General features: G+C 48.8%; 1 protein-coding gene across 1 annotated transcript in view; it reads left to right on the top strand.

The window, feature by feature from the left end:
- Positions 1-12,201, top strand: part of CFAP46 (cilia and flagella associated protein 46) — a 123,098-nt gene that overhangs the window by 31,544 nt on the left and 79,353 nt on the right. Inside the window, exons 17-20 of the mRNA XM_051973884.1 lie at positions 435-568; positions 1,637-1,770; positions 3,395-3,607; positions 4,370-4,538. Coding sequence (XP_051829844.1) covers positions 435-568; positions 1,637-1,770; positions 3,395-3,607; positions 4,370-4,538 — 650 coding nt within the window. The remainder of the gene's footprint in view (positions 1-434; positions 569-1,636; positions 1,771-3,394; positions 3,608-4,369; positions 4,539-12,201) is intronic.

Below are 12,201 nucleotides of genomic sequence, written 5' to 3'. Positions count from 1 at the left end.
TGTCTCCGTGCACACGCAGGATCCCTCACACCCGCCCCCCATCTGCGGTCCTTGCCCCCCCCTCCCCTGATCGGGGCCAACTCGGGAAGACTGAGGACGCCAGAGCCCTCCTGGTGGGGGGGGGGAGCGGAGCTCAGAAAGGAAGCCGGGAGGCAGCCTGACACCCCCCCCCGGGGGCGGGGCCTCATCCCTGTTTCACCGCGGGAAAGTGGAGGCAAATCGGGCTGAAGCCTCGGGAGGGTCCCGCAAGCGGCTGAGGCTGACTTTGCCCTCGGGGCTTCCCGACTCTAGGCCGGCACTCAGTGTAGTCCCCCCCCCATCTCCCCCTCCCCCCCGCCTCTGTGGGGCCCTTTGCGGGAGGCCGGGAGCAGCGGGAGACCCATTGCAGGGACGGGAACCCCGAGGGCGGGATGGAGCCTCCCTTGCTGTTCCAGTAGGGGGAAAGAAGAAGAAGGGGGCGGCCGAGGCCTCCCTGGAGCTGCCGAGCTCCTCGGAGCTGACGCTGGGCTCCAAGATGCCCCTGGAAGTCCAGCGCACCTTCGCCGAAGTGGGCTTCATCAACGCCGAGGTCCGGCGCCCCCTGGCGGAGCCTCTCTGCCCCTATCCCCCCTCGCGTCCAGGCAGGCTCATACCCGCCCGTACTCGCAGCTCACCTTCGTGCCCTCCTGGCCGTGCACAGGCTCACACAGCGTCTCTGTGTGTGTGTGTGTGTGTGTGTGTGTGTGTGTGTGTGTGTGTGTGTGTGTCTATCTCTCTGTGTGTGTCTCTCTCTGTGTGTCTCTGTCTCTCTCTGTCTCTGTCTCTCTCTCTTTGTGTCTCTGTGTGTCTCTGTCTCTCTCTCTCTCTGTCTCTGTCTCTCTCTGTCTCTCTCTCTGTCTCTGTATCTCTCTCTGTCTCTCTCTGTGTGTGTCTCTCTGTGTGTCTCTGTCTCTCTCTGTCTCTGTCTCTCTCTCTTTGTGTCTCTGTGTGTCTCTGTCTCTCTCTGTCTCTGTCTCTCTCTCTGTATCTCTCTCTGTCTCTCTCTGTGTCGTCTCTCTCTCTGTCTCTCTGTGTGTGTGTCTCTCTGTGTGTGTATGTCTCTGTCTCTCTCTGTCTGTCTCTGTCTGTCTCTCTGTCTCTCTGTATCTCTCTCTCTGTCTCTCTGTCTCTCTGTATCTCTCTCTGTCTCTCTCTCTGTCTCTCTCTGTCTCTGTCTCTCTGCCTCTGTCTCTCTGTCTCTGTCTTTGTCTCTCTCTCTGTATCTCTCTCTCTGTATCTCTCTCTGTCTCTGTCTCTCTGCCTCTGTCTCTCTGTCTCTTTCTGTGTCGTCTCTCTCTCTGTCTCTCTCTCTCTCTCTGTATCTCTGTCTGTCTCTGTCTCTCTGCCTCTCTCTCTCTCTCTCTCTCTCTCTCTCTCTCTCTCTCTCTCTCTCTCTCATCCCTCCTTCTCCCATTCCAGGGAAGTCCGAGAGGGGTCAGTTATGGCCAGGGTCCTTACACCCTGGAGAAGCTGGGGGGGGGCCCTGGGGAGCAGAATCCCCACAACTTCTCTGTGCAGGGACCGCCCTCATGCTGCTGGGGGCGGGGGGGACGAGTTAAGGGAGCCACCAGCTCCCGGCCCGGCCCCCCTCACTGCCCGTCCTTTGTAACCCTGCTAGGCCATCATCCACTTCCTTCAGTCCGAGGGCATCGCGCTGAACGACCGGCCCGTGCCCCCGGAGACCTCGGTGCAGCACCACACTGGCACCGTCGTGGTCCCCCCGGAGGAGGATGCCGAGTGGCTCACCTACAGGTCTCTGCACCGGCCCCCCTGGCTACAACCTGGGCCCCCCCCAGGGCCAGAACCCAGGTCCCCCCCTCCCCAAGGCCAGAACCTGTGCTCCCTCTCCCTAGGACCAGTATCCGTTCTGAGCTTTGCATGAGACCGGCCCCGGGTGGGTTGGGGCCAGGGCAGCCAGACTCTCGGGGCAGGTGCTGGGAGCCCTGGCAAGAGCCTAGGAGAGGCAACGGGCCCCTCAGAACCCCAGCTCCTCCTCGGCCCCCATGGCCTGCCCTTGAGAGATCCCTCTGCCTGGGATCTCTCTCTGTCTCTATCTCTGTCTCTCTGTCTATTTCTGTCTCTGTCTCCGAGAGCACGGAGGGGGGCTCCCTCCCTCCTCCCCAGAACACCCTCCTGCAGCCCCGGGCAGAGGGCTCAGTGACCGCTGAGGGGACCTTCTCCCTGTCCAGGAAGTGCCCCTTCCTCCTCCCCCCCCCAATCCTTCCTGCTCAGGAGTCACAGCAGCGACCTTCTCTTCTCCACATGAGCCAGAGGTGGGGGGACGTGGGCCCCGGCCCAGACCCAGCGTCTGGATTAGGGAGCCTCTGGCCGGGGGGGACTTCCCCTCCCTTTTCCTAGAAGCCGGCCCCAAAATCCCGACTGCCCAACCAGGAAGCTTGTGGTCTGCTCAGACCCCGGGTCTTCGCTCTCTGTACTCAGGAAACTGATTTTTGAACCCAAGCCAGACTTTACGTTTATTAGACTCCATTTAATACTCTGTGGAAACCCCCTTGGATGCTGGCTCTCATCCACTGTGGGGAGCTCTTATCCCCGTCCTGGCGCCATCTGCAAATCTCATGACCTTTATCAGCTGTAGGACAGAGCCAAGCCCGGATCCCTGGGCCGCTGCCCTTGCCCAGGCCCCCGCTTCCCACTCTTAGGGCCGTCTGCTGGCCCTGGAGGGGGCGTCCATCAGGCTGGGAGCAGGCGGGCCTTGTGCTCTCTGGCCTCCCTGCTCTTGAGTGCCCCTCCCCCACCCCGGCTCCAGGTCACCCCAGAACTCACGGCGCCCCTCCCCCACCCTGTTACCTCCTCCCTCCCGGCCCTCCCACCCTCCCAGCCTTGACTCCTTAGAGGAAAAGGCTGAGCTCGAGGAGGGACTGAGGACCAGTTCCGAGCGCCTGGGCGGGGCAGGTTCCAAGCTCTCTGATGGGGCGGGTTCTGAGCTCTCTGGCAGGGCGGGTTCCAAGCGCCTGGGCGGGGCGGGTTCCAAGCGCTTGGTGGGGCAGGCAGCCAGTGCCTTGGTGGGGCGGGTTCTGAGCTCTCTGGCAGGGTGGGTTCCGAGCCCCCCGGGGCGGGACCAGTTCCGAGCACCTGGGTGGGGCGGGTTCCGAGCTCTCTGATGGGGCAGGTTCCGAGCGCCTGGTGGGGCAGGCAGCCAGTGCCTTGGCGGGGTAGGTTCTGAGTGCCCTGGCGGGACCAGTTCCGAGCGCCCAGGTGGGGCGGGTTCCAAGCGCCTGGGCGGGGCGGGTTCCAAGAGCCCGGGCGCTTGGGGGTGGGTTCCGAGCGCCTGGTGGGGCAGGCAGCCAGTGCCTTGGCGGGGCGGGTTCCCAGCGCCCCGGGCCGGTTCTGAGGTCCCAGCTCTCTGCCTTTCTAGCTCCTGGATCGAGAACCTGTCCCAGTACGTGACCAGGAACTGGCTGCGCTCGGCCGAGATCGGCCAGGAGATCAACGAGGCCTGGCTGGTCCACAACACGGCGGTCTACGCGCTCAACCACAACCAGCACCTGATCCTGGCCGGGCGGCAGCGCGAGCTGGTGGAGCTGCTGCAGAGCCTGCTGAACACCCTCAAGGTCACCGGCCACAATGGGTGAGGGGCCTGCCCGGGGGGGGGGCCGGGAAAGGGGGGGAAGGGGGTTGTGGGGGGAGAGGGGGTTGAGGGTGGGGGTGGGGGAGGGGGAGGGAGTCTGGGGGAGAGAGAGGGCCGAGGGATGGGGAAGGGGGGAGGGGCCTGCCTCTGGATCTTGTCCCAGGACCCCACACCCAGGAAACCAGAGCTCCCAACAGTGCAAGTCAAGGAGCATTTGCTACCCTAGGGGACCCCCCAGTTGGCAGAAAGCCTTTCCTCGGGCCTCCTCTCAATGCCCAGGGTCCCTCACTGGGCGGTTTGGGCTCCTGCTCTGGGGCGGAGCCAGGGGCAGTGGGGCTGAATGGGAGGGGCCAGAAGTGGGCCCTGGAAGACCCTTGTGGGGAGCCTCAGGTTTCCTTCTGTTATCTGAGGATTTTAGACATCCCATCTAACTCTACTTAGACTGGAAAAGGATGCCGGAGATCATCCCTTCCAGGACCCTCCCATTACAGGGAAAACTGGGTGGGGGGCAGGGAGTCAGCTCGTCCCCTCAGCCCCCTCCCCTTCCTGACGAGAGCTGCCCCTCCCGGCTCGCTGAGGGCGCCCTCCTTGAGGGCTCATCGCCCTGATCGCCTCCCCCGACCCACAAGAGGAACTCGGACAAACTCCGAGGAGGAGCGGAGGCAGCTGCCGCCCCCAGAAGTCTCCGCCCCCAGTCCAGGTGCCCAGGGCGCCCCCTGGGGGCCGAGGCCGGGAGAGTGGACGCGCTCCTGCCCCTTGCAGGGACACAGTCATGCTCGTGCAGCTGTGCAACGCCCTGGCTCGGGGACTCATCCTCTTCTGGATCCCCTCGCACACGTCGGAAAAGGGGCGCCACTTTCTGAAGACGACGCAGACTCACATCAACCCCCTGGAGACGGGCGCCATCGCCGAAGTTAAAGCGGCCATTGAGGTGGGGAGCGTCCGACAGGAGGGGGAGGGGGTACAGCCGGAGAGGGGGCCCGGCCGGGGCTGAGGCTGCCCTCCCCGCAGCTGGTCCCTGTGGGCCTCCGTCCCAGCCTCTGGGGAGCCGGGTCATCCCTGCCCTGGGGCCTTGCCGGCGCTTCCTGCTCACTTCTGTGGGTGCTCCCCCAGCTCCACGAAGCCCCTCTGCCATGAGCTGCCAGCCCCCCCAAGTTCTGGGGTCTCCCCGCGGTCACCCCCCCTTCTGCCCCCAGGACCACACTCGGTCACTAATACTCCCCACGGGTCTCTGGCTCCCGGTGTGCTCGAGCCCTGGCGCCCAGGGCGCTGCCTGTCGGCTCCCACCCATCCCCAACACTCTGGCGTGCAGCACGTGGGTGCGCCGACACCACACTGCGGGGGCAGCACGTGGGTGCGCCCCCAACACACTGCGCGGGCGGCACGTGGGTGTGCCCACACCACACTGCACACGAGCGCCGGCCCCAGGGCTCTGTCCTTGGGGCCTCCTCAGCTCTCGCTGAACTTGTTTCCTTGATCTTTAGCTCCCAAAGGAGCAATGATTTCTGTACTGGTCATGTTGAGGAAGAAGGGGAGAGGGGGAGGGAGAAGAGGAGGAGGAAGAGGAAAAGGAAGGGAGAAAGGAGAGAGAAGGAGAACCCTTAAAGGAAAACTTAAACATTTGCTTGGGCCTTATTCAGACTGTGCCACGTCTTCCTCTGGAGGCAGGCCGCATTTTCCATCCTGAATCCTTTGAGGGCCTGCCTTGAATCATTGCATCCCCTCAGAATATCTAAGTCTAATACAAGTGAGCCTTTATGTCACCACAGAAAGAACTACCATAAATATTTTCACACAGATGTGCTTTTTTCCTTTACGATTTTTACTTAGTCCTCTATATTATTTGAGAAACGAAGCCTTTATCAGACAAAATTGCTATAATTTTCCCCCAGATTTTCCGCTGCTTTCCTTCTAATCGTGGCTGCATTGGTTTTGTTTGTACAAAAACCTTTTAATGTAATCATCTTTATTCATTTTATATCCCGTGATGCTTTCTGTCTGTTATTTGGTGGTCGGTTCTCCCCGTATTATTCCCTGCTCCCCTCGTCTGCTTATGACATCACACTTTGTCTAAATTGTGCACCATTTTGGCCTTGGTATCTCGATAAGCTGTTGAGCTAGTTTCTGCCAAACTGTTCCCCGTTTTCTTCGCAGTTTCTTTCACATAGTGCGTTCTGGTCCCAGCAGCTTGGATCTTTGCCTTTGTCTCGGTTATCAGGGTCATTTGCTACTGTCTGTGTGCCTGACCTTTCCCCCATGATCCACCGCTCTGCCCAGCAGTCCATACCACATTGTTTAGATGATTACCCCTTTATAATTCAGCTTGAGATCTGGCCCTGCTTGGCCTGGGGATTTGGGGTGTACGTGGAAGGTGGCACTCCGAGCCCTTTGCAGGGCTTCTTACCTTGCCCCCTTTTGCCACCCATTCTCACCTCTGACTCCAACAAGCTGCCAATCCTCAGCAAACTATTTTGACAGAAGGGTAGCACTGAGTAGCTGCCAGGCCCTTATGCCTTTGGCTCATAAACTGCCTTTAGAGCCAAGTAAAAATGCTTTGTATTGTTACTATCCGTATTAAGCTGAATTTCACCTGCCTTTGTCCTGAGTGGAGAACCCGGCATCTCACTGAGCTTCCACTGCACTCCACTTTCGATGGAATTAAAGGCTGCTTTCTTAGAGACGGATGAATCGTTCTGCTGCTACGGTCTGTGGAGTTCTCATTTTTCATTTTGCAGTTTAAGAATTTCCCCATCATTTTTGTCAGGCCAGTCTTCATGTTTGTGAGTATTCTGATCTCTATGAGTACATGTGCTGGGCCTCTGTTGCCAGCCATGGCTTTCCCTCCAGGTAAACAACCAACTGTTCCCACTTGGAGAAGCGCTCTAATCTGCTGGCATTAAGGCTCCTGGTAGTCTTGCCTCTGGACCACACATTGCCTTGCTCACTTTCACCATCCTGATAGGTCCTTCTCCTTTTCTGGAAATCCTTTGGGGATACATGCCTAGTACTGGTATTATTGGCGATGCAGGATTTTAGAGGTCATAGTTCCAAATTGCTCTACAGAATGGTCGAATCAGTTCACAATTCCATCAAAATTCATTAATGTCTTATTTTCCTCAGATATTTTCCTTTTTTGATTCATTAGCCAATCTAATAGGTATAAGGTAGTACCTTAGAATTGTTTTAATGTGCATTTCTCCAGTCGATAGGAGTTAGAGTATTGTTTTTATGTGATTATAAATACTTTGATTAGTTCATCTAAAAATTGTTCATATCTTTTGATCATTTGTCAACTGAGCAATGGCTCTTATTTATTTATAAATTTGACTCAGTTCCCTTTATGTTTGAGAAATGTGGTCTTCATCAGAGAAACTTGCTTTTAAAATTCTTTTCGGAATTACTCTCTCCCCCATTCTTTTCTCTTCTTTCACCCTGTCCCTTCACAAAAGCATTTTACTTCTGATTTCCACCTTCTCCAAAATTCCCTCCTTTCTATCACCCTCCCCCTTATTGTATCCCCTTCTCCTCCTGCTTTCCTACAGAGTAGGATAAATTTCTGTACTTTGAGCCAATTCTGATGAGATTAAGATTTATTCAGTCTCCCTCCTCTCTCTTCCTCCCCTCCATTGTAAAAGCTTTTTCTTTTTTTATGGCAGATAATTTACAGAATTCCACTTTTCCCTTCCCCTTTCTCCCAATACATTTCCTCTCTCACCCTTTAATTTTATTTTTTAAGATATTATCCCTTCATATTCAACTCACATCTATGCTTTCTGTCTATATATATACACACACTCCTTCTAACTGCCTTAATAATGAGAAAGTTCATTTACGTTATAAGTATCATCCTCTCGTATAGGAATATAAACAGATAGACCTTCTTAAGTCTTTTATAACATCCCTTTCCTGACCATCCCCTTATGCTTCTCCTGAATCCTAAATTTACATTTTCTATTTAGTGCTGAATGCTTGAAAATCCTCTATTGGTTTCATTGAATACTCACCTTTTCTCCTATACTCATTTTGCTGGGTAGGTGATTCTTGATTGTAATTCTAGTTCCATTGCTTTCCAGGATACCATATTCCCAGCCATCCAATCCTTTAATGTAGAAGCTACAAAATCTTGTGTTATCCTAACTGTGGCTCCACTATACTTGAATTGTTTGTTTCTGAATGCTTATAATATTTTCTCCTTGACCTGGAAGTTCTGAAATTTGGCCATAATATTCCTAGGAGTTTTCATCTTGGGATCTCTTTTAGGAGATTGTTGGTAGATTCTCTCAATTTCTATTTAATTTTCTGGTTTTAGAATATCCGGACAGTTTTTTCTTTTTTCTTTTTTTGCATTTTTTATTATATCTTTTTATTTACAAGATACATGCATGGGTAACTTTTCAGCATTGACAGTTGCAAAACCTTCTGTTTTAATTTTTCCCCTCCTTCCCCCCTTCCCCTCCCCAAGAAGGCAGGTAGATCAAAACATGTTAAATATGTTAAAGTATATGTTAAATGCAATATATGTATACATGTCCATACAGTTATTTTGCTGCACACAAAGAATTGGACTTTGAAATAGTGTATAATTCGGCAAAATAATGGTTTGGACATGTATGCTTATTTTGTATTTAATTTATACTTTAATATATTTAACATATATTGGTCATCCTACCATCTAGGAGAGGAGGTGGGGGGAAGGAGGGGAAAATTTGGAACAAAAGGTTGGCAATTGTCAATGCTGTAAAATTACCCATACATATAACTTGTAAATAAAAAGCTATTTAAAATTTTAAAAAATAGTGATGGTGATAGTGGGTGATCTTGTTTCATTTCTGATTTTATTGGAAATACTTCGACTTTGTCCCCATTACATATGATGTTTGCTGATTGTGTGAAATAAATGCTGCTGATCATTTTAAGGAAAACTCCAAAAAAAAAAGAAAAGAAAGAAAGTGTACAATTAACCTGTATAGGAAATCAAAAATGCAGGTGGACAAAAATAGAGGGATTGGAAATGCTATGTAGTGGTTCACACTCATTTCCCAGAGTTCTTTTTCTGGGTGTAGCTGGTTCAATTTCTTGCCACTCTATTGGAACTGATTTGGTTCATCTCATTGCTGAAGATGGCCAGGTCCATCAGAGTTGATCATCATATAGTAGTGTTGTTGAAGTATATAATGATCTTCTGGTCCTGCTTATTTCACTCAGCATCAGTTCATGTAAGTCTCTCCAAGCCTTTTTGAAATCATCCTGTTGGTCATTTCTTACAGAAAAATAATATTTTATAACATTCATATACCACAATTTATTCAGCCATTCTCCAATGGATGGGCATCCACTCAGTTTCCAGTTTCTGGCCACTACAAAGAGGGCTGCCATAAACAGTTTGGTACATACAGGTCCCTTTCCCTTCTTTAAGATTTCTTTGGAATATAAGCCCAGTAGTAACACTGCTGGATCAAAGGGGATGCACAATTTGATAACTTTTTGAGCATAGTTCCAAATTGCTCTCCAGAATGGCTGGATGTGTTCACAATTCCACCAATAATGTATCAGTGTCCCAGTTTTCCCACATCCCCTCCAGCATTCCACATTATCTTTCCCTGTCATTCTAGCCAATCTGAGAGGTGTGTAGTGGTATCTCGGAGTTGTCTTAATTTGCATTTCTCTGATTAATAATGATTTGGAGCATATTTTTATATGTCTATAAATAGTTTCAATTTCTTCATCTGAGAATTGTCTGTTCCTATCCTTTGAACATTTATCAATTGGAGAATGGTTTGATTTCTTATAAATTAGAGTCAATTATATATTTTGGAAATGAGGCCTTTATCAGAACTTTTGACTGTAAAAAATGTTTTCCAAGTTTATTGCTTCCCTTCTAATCTTGTCTACGTTAGTTTTGTTTGAACAAAAACTTTCCATTTGATATAATCAAAATTTTCTATTTTGTGATCAATATCTTTAGTTCTTCTTTGGTCATAAATTTCTTCCTCCTCCATAAGTCTGAGAGATAAACTATCCCATGTTGTTCTAATTTATTTATAATTTCATTCTTTATGCCTAGGTCATGAACCCATTTTGACCTTATCATGGTGTACAGTGTTAAGTGTGGGTCAATGCCTAGTTTCTGCCATACTAACTTCCAATTTTCCCAGCAGTTTTTGTCAAACAGTGAATTCTTATCCCAAAAGTTGGGATCTTTGGATTTGTCAAACACTAGATTATTAAAGTTATTGATTATTTTAGGACAATTTTTCCAGATAATTTCTTGAAAGATGATGTCTAGCCTCATACCTAGATAATGATTACATCATGACTTTCAGGTAGGCCAGTAATTTCTAAATGATCTTTCCTGGATCTATTTTCCAAGTGAGTTGTTTTTCCAATAAGATATTCCACATTGTTTTGTATTTTTTTATTCTTTTGGTATCACTTTATAGTTTCTTGATTTCTCATAATATCAGCTTCCATTTGCTTAATTCTAATTTTTAAGAAATTGTTTTCTTCAGTGAGCTTTTGTACCTCCTTTCCCAGTTGGCCAATTTTATCTTTTTTATGGCAGGATAAGATACCAGACACAGAGATCCCATTTGAGCTCTTACATAGCTTAAGGCCAATGCTTATTTTTCCTTGAAGATTTTGAATATAGCAGTTTTGAATTATCTTTTGAATGTGTGTTTTGATCTTCCCCATCACCATAGTAACTTTCTATGATCAGAATCTTTTTCTGTTGCCTACTGCTTTTCTCAGCCTATTACTCAGCTTTTATTTTTACTCAACTCTTCTGTCCCCTTACCATCTGTTGCTTGATTCCTCCAGAAGCCACCACTGCTACCACTGACACTGTGGGTATTATGTGGTGGGTCTTGCTGCTTCCACTGTTAATTCAGTGACTCTGGAAAGCTTCACACACCCTAGAGCTTCACACACCCTGATGCGACAAACCTTTCATGCTGACTTTCCAAGCTGTCCTTAGTGTATGTGGGCTGAGAGGTGTAGAAATGGTCACTGATTCAGAGGGCCCAGGGTTCTACTGGGACTAGGTCTGTGCTGCTCTCCTATCTTCCTGCAACAGATCCCTCCTGCTGACCTTCCAAGCCATCTTTGGCTGGAAAATTGTTCCAGTCCATTTTTTGTGGGCCCTGATACTCTAAAAAATTTCTTTACAGTCATTATTTAAACTATTTGGAGGGATTTGCAGGAGAGGTTGAATAAGTCCCTACTTTTACTCTGCCATCTTGGCTCTGTCTCCATCTATTCTTTTTAGTGATTTTTTTTTGTACATCTTTTTCATTTGACCAACTCATCTTTTAGAAGTTCTTAGAAGAAGTTTTTTCCTTTTTTTTTTCATTTGGCCACTTCTGCTTTGGGTTTTTTTTTTTTCACTTTTAGTGGTAGTTTATTTTTCCAAATAAATGCACTGATAGTTTTCAACATTCAGCTTTGCAAAACCTTGTGTTTCGTATTTTTCTGCCTTTCCTCCCCACCTCCCCAAGACAGCAAGCAACCAAAACAAAGATGAAAATACTTTGCTTTGATCCACATTCAGTCTTCATAGTTCTCTCTCTGGATGAGGATGGCACTTTCCATTCCAAGTCAACTGGAATTGCCTTGAATCATCTCATTGTTGAAAAGAATCAAATCCATCAGAGTTGATCATTATATACTCTTGTTGCTGTATGCAATATTCTATTGGTTCTACTCACTTCACCTCGCATCAGTTCATGTAAATCTCTCCAGGCCTCTCTGAAATCATCCTGCTGATCATTTCTTATAGAACAATAATGTCCCGTAACATTCATAGACCACATATGAATGTTATGGAATATTATTGTTCTGTAAGAAATGACCAGCAGGATGAATACAGAGAGGACTGGCGAGACTTACATGAACTGATGCTAAGTGAAATGAGCAGAACCAGGAGATCATTATACACTTCGACAACGATATTGTATGAGGACATATTTTGATGGATTTCTTTGACAAAGAGACCTGAGTTTCAATTGATAAATGACGGACAAAAGCAGCTACACCCAAAGAAAGAACACTGGGAAACGAATGTAAACTATCTGCATTTTTGTTTTTCTTCCCGGATTATTTATACCTTCTGAATCCAATTCTCCCTACGCAACAAGAGAACTGTTCGGTTCTGCAAACATATATTGTATCTAGGATATACTGCAACATATCCAACATATAAAGGACTGCTTGCCATATAGGGGAGGGGGTGGAGGGAGGGAGGGGAAAAAAATCGGAACAGAAACGAGTGTCAATATAATGTAATTATTAAATAAAAAATTAAAAAAAAAAAACTAAAAAAAAAAAAAAATAAAAAAATAAAAAAATAAAGAGATAGGGAAAAAAAAAACAAAAAAACATTCATAGACCACAATTTATTCAGCCATTCTCCAACTGATGGGCATCCACTCAGTTTCCAGTTTCTTGCCACCACAAAAAGGGCTGCTGCAAGTCCATTGGAGTTGCCATTAAACATTTTTGCACATGTGGGTCCTTTTCCCTTTTTTATGATTTCCTTGGGATATAGGCCCAGTAGAGACACTGCTGGATCAAAGGGTATGCATTGTTTGATAGCT

This window comes from Antechinus flavipes, chromosome 2 (assembly GCF_016432865.1).
Source record: "Antechinus flavipes isolate AdamAnt ecotype Samford, QLD, Australia chromosome 2, AdamAnt_v2, whole genome shotgun sequence".
Lineage (NCBI taxonomy): Eukaryota > Metazoa > Chordata > Mammalia > Dasyuromorphia > Dasyuridae > Antechinus > Antechinus flavipes.
Note: the sequence above shows the minus strand (reverse complement) of the source record. Positions and strands in the feature narration are given on the sequence as shown.